Here is a 15791-nt window from a genome sequence, read left to right as displayed (position 1 = left end):
ATATATATATATACTTTGCTGGTTTTTGTGTTTCTCTAGAGAACCCAATCCAACACATACGGTATTAAAAGATAATGTGAATTTGAAACTGATATGTAATAACATGTCACCTAGAAATAATGGAATCCAAATTAGGTACAAGCCAATAGGAAACCAAAAACTGAGTTCCAGCACTGTGCATGAAAAAGAAAATCCTGTTTAACAATAGCTATGAGTACTTAAAAATAATTTTTCATAGATAAATTCTGCTCATAAATTTGGAAGGCATTATTATAGAAGATGATCAGAACTGTCTTCTTACCTACTATTGTAATGCTATATGTATATAGTCCTTTCTTTCTAAAGTGGAACTTTTAATATTTATAAGCAGAGAAAGATTTTTTTTTTAAAGCCTCTATGTGAGTTAACTACACTGAACTCCAACAGATAGTGACACCATGGAAGTCCATAAGCATAGTTACTAAATAAGATTAATTTGTTTAAAAAACTAAAAGAAAGGAGGGTAGAAAGATATAGATGTGAAAACTAGGGGACCATTGAATCGAAGTTAAAAGTGGTGAAACAATTCGAGTAGATATAGCTAGATCAATGACATAAAGTAAAGAATGTACCCAGTCACTGATTTTCACCTACAGAAATTTTAGAATGTTTTACTCTGTACATTTTTACCAAAAATGAAATAGCAAAATAAAAAAGGTAGAAAGAAAAAAGAAAGAATAACTCAGCGTTCCTGATGTCAGCTTCTCTGTTCCCAACACCTTTCATTCACTCAGCAAAAAATAACAATAATTAGAAGACTACCTTGCACATTTTCAAGTATCAAGAAACTCATGTCTACCCAGAAAGGCTTGATTACAACTCAGCTTCATCATCTATCAGCAGTCCTCCAACTCAACTCCTAGTTACTTTCACAGGGTATGAAACTACTAACGTAACTTTCAAGGAAGGAGCAAAATGCACAAAATAACTTTGACAAGAAAACTTGGCCCAAGGTATAACAACAGCAATCATAATTTTTTATCCACTTTTTGCCTGAAGCAGCGGAGGAAGAAGGAGAGTAAGGAATAGGAAAAGGATACTGAAAACGTCACTATTCCCTCCACAAACAATCGCCTTCTTTGCCATGAGACCAGAAGAACTGGATGGTGCCTGGCTACCCTTACTAAACATTTTGATTAAAGATTTCCACAGAAGAATCTTGTTCAAAAGGAGGAAAATGCAAAACAGAATTTCAAATGTTCGTGGACTCCAGACTTCTGGAGCCATGTAGGTTGAATGAACCCCTGGAACTACTACTGCCCGAGATAATCTTTAAACCTTAACCAAAGATATCCCCCAAAGTCATCTTAAAACCAAACAACAGTTTAACTAGTAAAAAAAAAAAAAAAAAAACAGATCTGCCTTGAAGAACTACCTATATGGGATCAAAATGACAACAGCAACTCAAAAGATTAGATAGGAACATTAGGAGTCAGTGAATTTATGTTAATGGGGGAAGAACAACTCAGAATAGGAACGTGAGAATGACTGCACAACTGGAAGAATGTAATCAATATCAATGTCCCTAAATGACACATGCAGAAACTGTTGAACTGGTATATGTTTAGCTGTTTGCATTTCCAAAAACAACAAAATAAATAAAACTAAAAGAAAAAGAAGAAGAAAGAAAAGAAAGCTGGGCAAATTACAAAGACTTCACTCCACCAGATAAATTTCCATGTACCACATCACTTCTACTTCCTTCCATCTCTTCACTTTCTACCTTCCTGTTACCTGAGCAAAGACTGAAATGCAATTTAGTGGTCAAGAGCACGGGCTTTATAGTTAAGACAAGTGAGGTCTAAATTCTGCCTTCACCAGTTATAGGGCTTGTCCTATAACCTTTATTATGTTCTCAAAGCCCCGTGTCCTCATCAGTAGAAGAGGGAAGACACCTTTTTTGTTATTATAATGTTGCTGCTTAAAAAAACCAAACCCCCTGCCATCTAGTTGACGTTCCAACTCACAGCAACCCCCACTGGATTTTCAAGGCAGTAAATCTTTATGGAAGTAGACTGACTCATCTTCCTTCTGCAGAGGGGCTGGTGGGTTTGAACTAACAACCTTCTGGTTAGCAGTCACATGCCTCAGGCACCATGCCACCAGAGCTTCTTACTGTTGCTGTTAAGTATTATCAAATCAGTTCCAACACACAAGGACGCTTCACCAAGCATGATGTTCTTCTCCATGGACTGGTCCCTCCTGATAACATGTCCAAAGTATATGAGATGAAGTCTCACCACTTTCAATTCCAAGGAGCATTCTGGCTGTACTTCTCCCAAGGCAGATTTGTTCATTCTTCTGGCAATCCGTGGTACTTTCAATATTCTTCACTAACACCACAGTTAAAATACATCAATTTTTCTTTGATCTTTCTTATTCATCGTCTAGCTTTTACATGCATATGAGGCAAATGAAAATATCATAGCTTGAGCCAAGTACACCTTAGTCCTCAAACTGTTTTCTTCGCGTTTCAAAAACTTAAAGAGGTCTTCTGCAGCAGATGTGCCCAATGTAATACGTATGCAATACCTCATTTGATTTCTTGACTGGTGTTTCCCTAGGCATTGATTGTACATCCGAGTAAACTGAAATCATTGGACAACTTCAATGTTTATTTCATTTATCACACTATTGCTTATTGGTCCAGTTGTGAGGATTTTTGTTTTATGTTGAGGTGTAATCCATACTGAAGGCTGTAGTCTTTTATTTTCATCAGTAAGTGCTTCAAGTCCTCTTGCTTTTAGCAAGAAGGTTGTGTCATCTGCGTATCACAGGTTATTAATGAGTCTTCCTCTAATCCTGATGTTGGGTTCTTCTTCAGATAGCAGCGTTTCTTGGATTATTTCCTCAGCACACACAGAGAATAAATAATAAGTATGGTGAAAATATACAACCATGCCACACATATTTCCTGATTTTAAACCACACTTGTTCTGTTCAAATGACTACCTCTTGATCTACGTGCAGGTTCCACGTGAGCACAATTAAGCGTTCTGGAATTCCCATTTTTCAAAATGTTATCCATAATTTGTTTTAACCACACAATCAAATGTCTTTGTATACTCAATAAAACATAGGTAAGTATCTTTCTGGTATTCTCTGCTTTCAGCCAAGATCCATCTCATATCAGCAATGATGTCCCTCATTCCACATACTTTTCTGGCAGTTCCATGTTGATGAACTGCTGCAACCATTTTTGGATTATCATCAGCAAAATTTTACTTGCAAGTGACATTAATGATATTGTTCAATAATTTTTGCATTCTGTTGGAGCATTTTTCCTTGGAATGATCATAAATATGACTTTCTTCCAAGCAGCTGGCCAGGTAGCTGCCTTTCTAATTTCTTGACATAGATGAGCAAGCACCTCCAGCACTCCATTCCGTTTGTTGAAACATCTCAATGGGTATTCTGCCGATTCCTTCAGTGCAACTTGGACTTCTTCCTGCAATACTGTAAGTTCTTGATCAAATGTTACCTCCTGAAATGCTAAACAGTGACCAATTGTTTTTAGTGCTCTGACTTCTTTTGATGCTTCCTGCATCATTCAATATTTTGCACGTAGAATCCTTTAGTACTGCAATTCAAGGCCAGAATTATTTCTTCAGTTCTTTCAATTTGGGAAATACCATGTGTGTTCTTCCTTTTTGCTTTTCTAACTACAGTTCTTTGCACACTTCATTATAATACTTTGTCTTCTCGATCCACCCTTTGAAAGCTGTTCAGCTTTTTTATTTAATCATTTCTTCCTTTCACTTTAGCTACTCTACGTTCAAGAGTAACTTTCAGTCTCTTCCGACATCCATTTTAGTTTCTTTTCTTTCTTTCCTGTCTTTTTAATGACCTTTTATTGCTTCATGGTAATAAACTTGTTATCACCCTATAATGCTTCTGTTTTTCAATCACTAATGTTCACTGTGTCAAATGTATTCTTGAGATGATCTCTAAATTCAGGTGGGATATACTCAAGGTTGTATTTTGGCTCTCATGGACTTTAGTATTCTTCAGCTTCAACCTGACCTTGCATATGAGCAACTTAATTCTGTTCTGCAGTCGGACCTTAGTCTTGCTCTGACTGATACTGAGCTTCATCATTGTCTGTTTCCACTGATATAACTGATTTGATTCCTGTGTAATCCATCCGGTGAAGTCCATGTGTATAGCTGTTGTTTAGGTAGGTAAAAAAATATTCTATCACACAATCTCTGGCATCATTTATAACACTAAGGCCCTATTTTCCAACTATTGATCCTTTGTCTTCATTTCTAACTTTTGCATTCCAATCCATCTTGATTGCATGTTTGATCAATTTTAAACTGCAGGAGGTGGTAAAAATCTTCAATCTCTTCATTTTTGACATTAGTGACTGGTGTAAAAATTTTAAATAACAATTGTATTAACTGGTCTTCCTTGTAGTTGTATCAATATTATCCTCATGATAGTGTTATACTTCAGGATAGATCTTGAAGTGATCTTTTGGATGAATGTGATGTCTTATCTCTTCAATTTGTCATTGCCAGGATAGTAGACTACATGATTATCTGATTCAAAACAGCCAGTACCAGTCCATTTCAGCTCATTAATGCCTAGGAGCTCTGGTGGTATAGTGGTTAAGGTATATGGCTGCTAATCAAAAGGTTGGTGGTTTGAACCCACCAGCCACTCCACAAAAGAAAGATGAGGTGGTCTGTTTCTGTAAAAATTTATAGCCTTGGAAACCCAAGTGGGGTTGCTATGAGTCAGAACTGACTCAACAGGAGTGAGTTTGGTTTTGGTTTTAGAATGCCTAGGACATCAACCTTTACGTGTTCCTTTTCATTTTTGATTAGTTATTTTCCTAGATTCATACTTTGTACATTCCACGTTCCAATTATTAATAGATGTTTGCAGCTGTTTCTTCTCATTAAGTCATGCCACATCAGTAAATGAAGGTCCCAAAAGCTTTATTCCATCCACGTCATTAAGCCCGACTCTACCAGGAAGAGGCAGCTCTTTCCCAGTCATATTTTGAGTCCCTTCCAACCAGAGGGGCTCATCTTCTGGCACTGTATCAGACAATGTTCCACTGCTCATCTATGTCAACTTTTTTCAGAAGTAGTTCGCTAGTCTACCTAGTCTGTCTTAGTCTGGAAGCTCTGCTGAAACCTGTCCATCATGGGGTGACCCTGTTAGTATTTATTAGAGGTATCAGTGGCAGAACTTCCAGCATCATAGCAACATGTAAGCCACCACAGTACAACAAACTGGCACACAAGTGATGGACTAGATACATATATATTTAAATAATTACTGAGTTTCACATATGTTAACTCTTATTCTGTATAAATGTAAACATAGTCAAAAAGTTGATTCACAATCAAGAATTTGATCCATACCATGATCTACAGTTTAGATAACAGCTGAATAAACATGATTCCAGATACCTAAGTATCTAAACTTGCTTCCAATTATTACATGGTAAATCAGAATGCCATAGGTCTAACTCTTTCAGATCCTAATTTGGAATTAGAATTTTCCTGCTACTAAATAGCAGTGCTACCTTAGATAAATCACTTAACTTCTCTGTACCCAAGGTATCATATATATAAAATGACTCTGGATTCTATCAATATTTCCCTTATGTTCTTGATTATAAAAATCACCCTGAACAACTGTTATAAATACATATCTCAACCTCTCCCCTGAAGCTTCTAATTTAGCATCTCTGACTAGCCTTCTGGTCAGCAGTCAAATGCCTTAGGCACTAGGCCACCAGAGCTCCCGAGTAGGGGGCTGGGGAATCCATATTTAAAGTTCCCCAGGTAACTCTCATGATGAAGTTTTACAAACACTGGGTTTGATTTCTAAGGTTCCTTCTGGCTATAAAATTTTTAAGATTTTATGACACATATCAAATGCCCCAGCCCAACTTGATATCAAATGCAATATGAATGTAACTTCATTTTGTTATGAAATAAAGTTTAAAATTTCTGTCTAAAGTTTAAAACTACTCTTAAAGCTATCTTCTTTAGCATTTGACTCCATTTGTTTCAAGGACTTCAATTTTCACTTTATCCTGGATAATAATGGTATTTATTTTCATGAAGATTTTGAGAGCTAACATGATATGAAGTCATGTCAACACTTTTGGTTGACAGACGTTCCTCTGTGACTTTAATGTACACAACTCTTCCTATGATCACCACTTGGTCATACATTTAATATTAATTCAAGTATACATTCATGTTAGCTTTCAGAAATTGTGTGCATTTTAACACGGTAACTGGGTATATTGTTTAAGTTTGTCCTTTATGCAAGCATTTGTAATGTTCATTAGCCAGATCACAATTATAATCCCGTCTAGCAATCTTATAGATAATGCTTCTATGTTGTTGTTGTTGTTAAGTGCTGTCGAGTTGGACCCGACTCATAGCGACCCCTCCTTGGGTTTCCAAGGCAGTATCACTAAGGAATGCTTCTATAATGACATAAATTTTAATGCAATATTATAATTGGCTCTAGAATATAGTTTTCTGAGAATACTTTTTTAATGATACAAATATAGAAGAAAACATTTTAAAGGCTATACTTTCAAAATCTTTCTTTAAAAGTACTGTAATAAAAAACACATATTCTCCAACACAGCGTCTCCAAACAAAAAAAAAAAGCCCACACTCCTCTCAATCCCCACCCCAAAATTAATAATAAAAATCAATAACCAAATCCACTGCCATCGAGTCGATTCTGACTCACAGCAACCCTATAGGACAGAGTTAAACTGCCCCAACACTTTCCAATGCTGTAAATCATTGAAGCAGACTGCCTCATCTTTTTCCTGCAGACCAGCTGGTAGGTTTCAACAGCTGACCTTCTGGTTAGCAGTCAAACACTTTAACCACAGCACCATCAGGACTGCAAATTAGCAAGGCCTGCTTTGTCAAGCTTGTGTGAGGCACACACCTTTTCTTTTTAAAGATTGATTATTAAAACAAACTCCAGAAAAAACATCTTAGAAGCTTCAGATTCCCATTTATGGGATACTTGAATTTAACCATTTAGGGAAATCTTCAGTATTTACTCTCACTTCCTATGTCTGCTTAAATATTAACAGAAGGGCACTCGATTCTCTTAACAGTTTAACTCTCAGAAATATTTAGTATACACACAAGACACTACAGACAATGGTTATTTTTATTAGAGTTTAAATTTTTTCTTAAAAAAAAAAAAATCCTAATTAAATAAAAACGTTAACAGTACAGAAATACATTAAATGAAAAGCAAAAGTCTCCATGTATTTCTCTAATCCTATCTCCATCTCATCCTCCAAAACAAACCAAAGTTAAAGAGTTTGGTATACATTTTTCTGACAACAATTGCCTAACATATATTTCATTGGGAAATTTTATACTGTCTGAGGCTAGTCAAAATGAATTAAATTTTTTTTTTCCAATTTAGATGCTATTTTTTGCTACCACTACATACTTCCCCTCCCCCACAAAAGGCTGTGAGGCAGTACACAGAAATTAAATATCCCAAAATTACTAAAACAATTTAAAGGTTGGAAGGGATGGTGTCAAAATATTCAGTGCAATTAAAATATTATTTTTAATTATAGTTCCCAAAAAGCAAAACAGAGGACGAAATTGATAACCTATATAACTCTTAAGAAAAAAAAGGTTCTTAAGGAAAAAGTTTTTATTAGTAATCTGAGAAATTTCTCACACAGTAGGAAAAAAGTAACATAATACTACAATATCACCAATCACAATTTCACAGTAATTGGAAAACTTTAAATCAAACTGTGACGAAAACTGAAACTATACAATAAAACATGAGTCAGTAAAAGTGACACTGCAAAGAATTAAGATGATTTTGTCAAGAATGATGGGGCGTTTTTAGCTTCTAATCATCCACAGGTAGAAGTTAGAACCAGAGGAACAGGATGATTTCACAGCATTTAAATTACATTCCATAAATATCATTTTCTGCAATCAGGTTTAAATGCATTCAAAGCACTCAGCAAGATCAATACAGTGTGATAGAAACCTGACAGTAATGTAATTAGCAGTCTACCAAACATCTCATTTTTTAGTATTTCTAAAAGTATCTTCATACTGTATCTTTACATACACAAACTGTACTAAGAAAAAATGCAGAAAATACTCTATACTTGTTTCACTCTTACTAAAGAGGATCTAAAATAGATAACCTACTTTAAGGATAACTAGGTTAGTTAAAGGAGCTCTGGTGGCATAGTGTCTAACGTATATGTATCTGAAAGAACTACTAAGCAAACATTGATTCACAAGTCATCAATTTCTTTGTAACTGTCCACTTAGCCTTGAAACAATGGAAGTGGAAATAATCATAGCAGGAGCATGCAACTAGTGGAGGGATTCTGGAGGGATAGAATGCAAGATATAGGTAGGGCATTTAAGTAGAATTCTGCTTGCCCCTGGTGCTGGCAAACTGTCCACATGTAAGAACAAACCAAAAGAAAACCCACTCCCATCAAGTCAATTTCAACTCACAGAGACCCTACAGGACAGAGAAGAACTGCCCCAGAGGGTTTCCAAGGCTGTAAATTTCTATGCAAGCAGACTGCCTCATCCTTTCTACTGCAGAGCAGACTGGTGGGTTTGAACCACCTACCTTTTGGTTAGCAGCCAAATGCTTTAACCACTGCACCCCAGGAGCTCCTTCGTACATAAAACCAAGTATACAAAAATCAGGAGGTAACCATAATGTGAATTTAAGGCCATCAATGAAAGCTGAAAATCTCATATGTGATAAAAGTTTACATTCCCAGTTATTTTGAATAATTCTATTATAAATCTACAACTAAAAAAAGTTTACATTCCCAGTTATTTTGAATAATTCTATTATAAATCTACAACTAAATTCAACTAAATTATTCTTCAGTCATTATTTCTATTCCTTGGAAGTATTAAATTAGGTTTATCACCTGATACATAATATAGGGTTGGTTTAAAAAAAAAAAAAAAGGAAAGAAAGAAAGAAAACAGGAAGGAAGCAAAAGAGATGATTATCTCATTTAGTAGTGGACTTACTCGGTAAACTACTTTTTGTTCACCTTTCTTAAATTTTGTAATATATTCTTCTGTATATCCACCCCTCTCCCCTTCCTCCCAAGCCAGACAACTAGCCTAAGTATGATTTAATCAAGAATAAAAAATCAGTTTTCTTTCTGTTCCCATTCTTGTTAATGTCTAGCATTTTAAGAAATTTAATTTAATGCAGTACAATGGACTGAAGCAGCACATGGTGAACGTCACCTTTAGATTTATGTCTCCAGAGACATTTGAGAGTTCCTACTTGTTTGTCCCAAGATGGCTTAGAGTCCTCCCTCTCTCCTCTCCACCCCCAGACCCCCCGTGTGTGTGTGTGTGTGTGTGTGTCCCCACAAGAATGAGTTAATGATTATTAAATAAAGTATCTGATATGTAGAAATTTACCACGAGGTCATTCAAGCACGTAAATGAACACTCACAAATCTCATCTCTTTCCTAATGAATATAGCCAAGTATGCAAGTTTCCATCTCTGGCTAGTCTGAACGCTGGAAAAAATGAGTTTAAAATTGAATAAAAATCACTTTAAAGCAGATGGAAATTATGTAATTGTTTCTCACACATATTAGATGGCAACAAACATTCTGAAGTAATTTTGTTAAAATCTTCCTTCATTTAGAAGATTTTATGAGATTCATAAGAAAAAAAAATGGTTTTCAAACTCTAAGCAAAGATAACAACCCAATTTCAAAGTATTTCTCTCTATTTTATAGTACAATTCACACTCAAAGGTATGCACTTCACACTTAGAATACTCTTGAAAAGACTCACCATCTGTATGGGTTTCTTGTGGAGATCTCGTTCAGTTACCAGTTTTTCCTGGTCAGTGACATAAAGACCTTTCTGTGCTAAAGCCTGGATTACAGCATCATGGCCCAAAAGGGGTTTCGCAGCATCACTCTTGAGAATAAGACTCCCAGCACGACAGTACAGTTCAGCAGATAGAAGCAAATTAACAACAGGTGGTTTGATGTGTTCTTGGTCATACTGATCTGTGTAAAACGGTTCTCGAAGTTCCTCTGGCACATTTTCTATAAAGATTAAGGGGAAAAAAATTCTCTTACAAGATTTTTATAAAAGAAACACATAATTTATTTAATACTTACTACTTATGTAGAACTTAGGAGTCCTTCTAAAATGAACAATAATGCCATAACTGAAAAGATGATTTATATGAATCATATTGAATACTAGCAGATAATCTGGAATAAGAATAATGAATTTCCTTTACACAAGATACTTGTTCAATGGAGACAAAGAAAGAGTAGTTTACCAGTGGAGCACGGAGGCAAGTTCTCCTTCCACGTTTCTTTTCTGCTAGTCATTTCCATTAATAATGCCAATCCTCACTCTCCCAATGTCTATTCTCAAATCAACTTTAGAGGCTACCATTACATCTGATGGCAACAAGATTACTAAAAGAGACAGACAATCAAAAACTCTGCAATGTTTTACAAGTTTTCTTGCCTTTTCTACCCTGTATCTCTTCCTCTTTTTCCCTACTCGCGCTCTATTCAAAGCCAGGACAAGAATGAGGCTTGCCCCCACCCCACACCCACCCCCAACCAGAAAAAGGAGAGGCAGACATCTAAATTATAAGTTAACATGGAACAATGATCACAGAACCTGATCACCCTGGCCTAGAATTTAGCCAGCCCCCCTCACCTTCCTCTCTTAAGAAGCAAGGTTCCCCAAGGTCAGCCACGCCATCACTGATTTTAGCAGTTTCCTAAATAAAATCAAAACCGAACTTACTGCCGTTGAGTCGATTCTGACTCACAGTGACCCATCCTTGGGTTTCCAAGGCTGTTTCTCTCTACGGAAACAGATTGCCCAATCTTCCTTCCGAGGAGTGGCTGATAGGTTTGAACCACAAACCTTTTGGTTAACAGTCAAATGCCTTAGGCACTACGCCACCAGAGTTTCCTAAAATAGCAGCTTTAATATAAGCTCAATAATGCCACAGTACCAATGAAAGTCAGCACTTAAAAAAAAATTATTCATAAAGTATTAATGTATTCCTAAAAAAAATTCATCTTAAAGATTCTGAAAAGTCCCTATTATTTAGAAAAACATATCAAACAATATTATATTAATGCTAAAGTGATCATTTTATATACCAGCATGGTTCTTGGGAATTAGAAATAATCCCTACCTTCAAGGAACCAACAATCCACAAAAAGACTAGATAACACACAAGTAAAGAAATCAGAGATAATACTAAGCTGTAAATGATTAACTGCCAAATGAAAGAAATGAATAATTCAGTGCTTAGAGTTCAGAGGAGGAAGCAGCAGAGTGAGTGGGCTGACATGATTTCATTTTAAAGAAATAGGATAGGAAGAATCTGTTTAGGCAAAAACAAAGAGGCTTTCTAAAGAGGAAAGAGAAAGAAAAAAAAAAAGATGTGTTCAAGAGACAGCACAATGAACAACCTGGATGGAACGAAGGGCCTATTTAGGAGAGCAGTGAAAGGAAAGGCGGAAATGAGAGGCTGGTGGTAAGACTTAGAAGTAGTATCTCTTTTAATCGTGAGGCATTTATATAATAGCTAACCAGGAGCTGCTGAAAGTTTTAAAGGAAGAGAGTGACACATTAACAGTAATGTTTTGGAATAATTAATCTGGTGTTTAATATTGATGGTGACAAAAATTAGAGACAGATTATTTTATAAAGGTAAGGAAAGGAAGTTAGAGGGCAGTAGTGAAAATAATAAGTGTAGGACATGAAAGACTGCTAATCCCCACCCCCACCCCCCAAAAAACAAAAAAAACCTCACTGCCATCGAGTCGATCCTGACTCATAGCAAGCCCTTCTTGGGTTTCTGAGGCGGTATCTCTACGGAAGTAGATTGCCCAATCTTCCTTCCGAGGAGTGGCTGGTGGGTTTGAATTGCCAGTCGTCTGGGTTAGCAGTCAAATGACTTAGGCACTATGGTACCAGAGCTCTCTAAACCCAAACATACCCAGGAATAAAGCAAAGAGAGAAGGTCAAAATGCAAACTAAAGACGACCAAGTCTGGGTTACTACGGAAACGGTGGTATCATGAATAGCAAAAAGAAAATCAGAGGAACACCAATTCTAGAAGCAAGATCATATACTATATTTTAGATATGTTGTGTTTGAAACACTAGCAAAAACATCCAAGTGGAAATATAGCTAGAGATACAGGACTCTGGTAAGAGGTCAGTGGTTAAATCAGTTTGGGATTTTAGTGACATCTAAAAATATTATTCTCACTTAATATTTGAAAGTAAGTTCCTTCCTTCGTAACTGCTTTAACCAGTAGAAAGCCGGCATTAAACTTAAATATACATGCCTCGACATGATACATAAGTGCAGCTGTAAATTGCAGAATATAGTGCTGACACTATAATTTTAGTATCATAGGAACTAACAGAAAGTAAATGAAAGTATTTTGTACAACTGTAAAAGGAAAATTATTTCATTTGAAGAAAACCATTACAGAATGTATATATAATACAGTTTTATTTTTCAGACAATAAATAAAATGACTAATATAGTGACTAGGTAACTAAACATTAAGACCAAAACCAAACCTGCTGCCATTGAGTCAATTTCAACTCATAATGACACCCATTGGGCTTCTGAGGAGGTAAATCTCTATGTAAGTAGATTGCTCCATCTTCCTTCCGCGGAGTGGCTGATGGGTTTGAACCACCACCTTCTGGTTACCAGTCAAATGCCTTAAACACTGTACAACCAGAACTCCTTAATTCAGCATTAACTGCACACACAAAAAAGTGAGTATTCATTATCAGGATTATAAACTTCTCTATTGTACCTCTACATTCCACCTAATATTTATTTACTGTTTTTACATTCATTCTCACACATGATCTTTATAACAACTTGGTAAAACAGGTAAATCAGACAGCATACAGATAAATAATAAAAATATATACTAATATTTATTAAGGACCCTTTTATGTGTCAGACACTGTCCTAAACATGCATTCTCTCATTTAATCCTAAAACCCTCTTTCTTATCCCCAGTTTACAGATAAGAAACTCAAGAAAAGTTATCATGCCCAAGGGCACAAAACTAATAAAGGCATAACTTACCTTTAAACTATCTAGCTGAACAGACTTAGTTTGTGCCAAGATCACAAGTCTGGAAAGTGGAAGACAAGAAGCCCTTTCCATTTCAATACAGGTACTCACAAACCTAAATTGTGAAAGTGTTAACTTTTAAAATGATCCCAATGCAAGGAAAAGGGAAAGATCCAAAGCAATTCAATCAAGTATTTCAAGAATATGAAAACAGATTTCTCTATCCCCAAAAGAATGTAAAACTGTACTTTAAATATGATAAAACAGGTCACTAAAAACAAGTCTTCAAGAACTAAATATGCCTAAGACTTCAAAAATGTTCAACACTTTGCCAATAGTACATTTTTAAGCAGTCTGAAGTTATATTATATTTTAAAACAAATTAATTGAAACAGCATATTAGAAAATAAAGAGGGAAAACAAACATTAAAAGACTTCACTCTCTTCCTAATCTCCAGAGCACAGAACATAATAATACTTAAGAAACAAGTAAATGAAACACCACTCCTAGCACTACAAGAGACAAAATTTTTGTGCACCAGGACTTAAGCAGAACCTCCTTTAATAATCTTATTTTAAATCCTGACTAGATCTAGACTTTGAAATTAACATTCACTGAAATGCTTGAGGTACAGGTAGAGGAAGCAAATATAGTACTGCTCAAGGCAATTTTCTATAAAGCTGGATTAGCTTCCAGTTGTATTTATATACCAGCAAGTGATACAGATTTCTTTAAAACAATGAAGTGGGGAGTATAAGCAAAACACATTATAGAAATATTGCCCCACTAAATCATGGGAACACTGCCTTATTTCCTAAATCTAACAAATTGTTTCTCAAACAATTACTAATATAGGACCCCAATTCAAAATGAGCCACAGACCTTGAACTCAAAACTACCCAAAAGATATAAAAATGGTCAAGAACAAAAATTCTGTTTCCTAAAAACGTTAAATATAGAGTTACCATTAGCCTAGCAATTTCACTCCTAGGTATATACCAAAAGAGTTGAAAGCAGGGACACAAACAGATACATATACATCAATGTTACTATAGCATTATTCACAATAAACCAAAAGGGGAAATCTTAAGTGCTCATCAACAGACGATGGATGAACAAATACGATTATGTACATACAATGGATTATTTTTCAGCGATCAAGACAAATGAAGTTCTAATGCTTGCCACCACACAGATGAACCTGGAACACATTATAATCAGTGAAATAAGTCAGACATAAAATGAAATATCTCTACTTATGTGAAGTATCTAGAATAGGCAAATGCACTGAGACAAAAGATCAGTGATCACCAGCAGCTGGGAAGAGGGTGGGATGGAGAATTGGGAGGAAAAAATGATTGTTGTTTTTTAAAAACTCACTGCTGACACGGATGTATGGGGAACTCCCTCTTCATGACAAGAAGGCAAGGTCTTTGTCTTTCTTAGTCATCTTGATATGATTCTCTAACACCTAACTCAGTGCTTGGTATGCGGCAAATACTACTGGCACGATTGAAAACTGGAAAAAGTTAGTGTCAGGGTTGTATCCTTTGACCATCCTTATTCAATCTGTATGCTAAGCAAATATGAGAAGCTGGACTATAGGAAGAAGAATACAGCATCAGGATTGGAAGGTGACTTAGTAACAACCTGTGATATGCAGAAGACACAACCTTGCTTACTGAAAGTGAAGAAGACTTGAAGCACTTACTGATGAAGATCAAAGACTACAACCTTCAGTATGGATTGCACCTTAATACAAAGAAAACAAAAATCCTCTCAGCTAGACCAGTAAGCAACAGCATGATAAACATTGTCAAGGATTTCATTTTACCTGAATCTACAATAACACCCATGGAAGCAACAGTCAAGAAATTAAATGATGTGCTGTATTGGGCAAACCTCCTGCAAAGACTTAACATGTTAAAAAGCAAAAATGTTACTTTGATAACTAAGGTATATACCTTACCCAAACCATGTTATGTTCAATCACCTCATATGCTTGGGAAAGCTGGACAATGAATAAAGAAGACCTAAGAAAAACTGGTACCTCTGAAGTGTGGTGTTGGCAAAGAATACTGAGTATATCATAGACTGCCAGAAGGACAGACAAATCTGTCTTGGACAAAGTACAGTCAGAATGCCTCTTAGAAGCGAGGCTGGCAAGACTGTGTCTTGCTTACTTTGGACATGTCATCAGGAGGGACCAAGCCCTGGAAAAGATCACTGTGCTTGGTAGAGGGTCAGTGAAAAAGAGTAAGACCCTCAATGAGGTAGACTGACACAGGGGCTGCAACAATGGGCTCAAATAAAGCAATGATTGTGAGGATGGTAAAGGACAGGTCAACATTTCCTTTGTTAGATATAAAGTTGCTATGAATCAACTGATTCAATAGCACCTAAGAATAAGAAGAAATGAGTGAAAATGTTGTTTTTTAAAAATTCTAATCAGAGGGGCGGGGCAAGATGGCGGACTAGGCAGAAGGATTGCACAGACCCTCTTCAACAAAGAAAAGCGAAACCAATTAACACAGACACAGAAGATAATCTTGGACCCCTGAGCCTTGAAGGAAAGGATGCAGAATTGGACTAAACCCCAACTAGC

The 15791-nt window shown here is 36.0% G+C and overlaps 1 protein-coding gene across 1 annotated transcript in view; it reads right to left on the bottom strand.

Moving 5' to 3' along the window:
* Positions 1-15791, bottom strand: part of CAMSAP2 (calmodulin regulated spectrin associated protein family member 2) — a 170943-nt gene that overhangs the window by 120857 nt on the left and 34295 nt on the right. Inside the window, exon 2 of the mRNA XM_007941100.2 lies at positions 9883-10142. Within this exon, the coding sequence (XP_007939291.1) occupies positions 9883-10142 (260 nt within the window). The remainder of the gene's footprint in view (positions 1-9882; positions 10143-15791) is intronic.

This window comes from Orycteropus afer, unplaced genomic scaffold (assembly GCF_000298275.1).
Source record: "Orycteropus afer afer isolate SDZICR_OR568_19922 unplaced genomic scaffold, OryAfe1.0 scaffold00075, whole genome shotgun sequence".
Lineage (NCBI taxonomy): Eukaryota > Metazoa > Chordata > Mammalia > Tubulidentata > Orycteropodidae > Orycteropus > Orycteropus afer.
The sequence above is the reverse complement of the archived record's forward strand: the minus strand, read 5'-3'. Positions and strand labels throughout refer to the sequence as shown.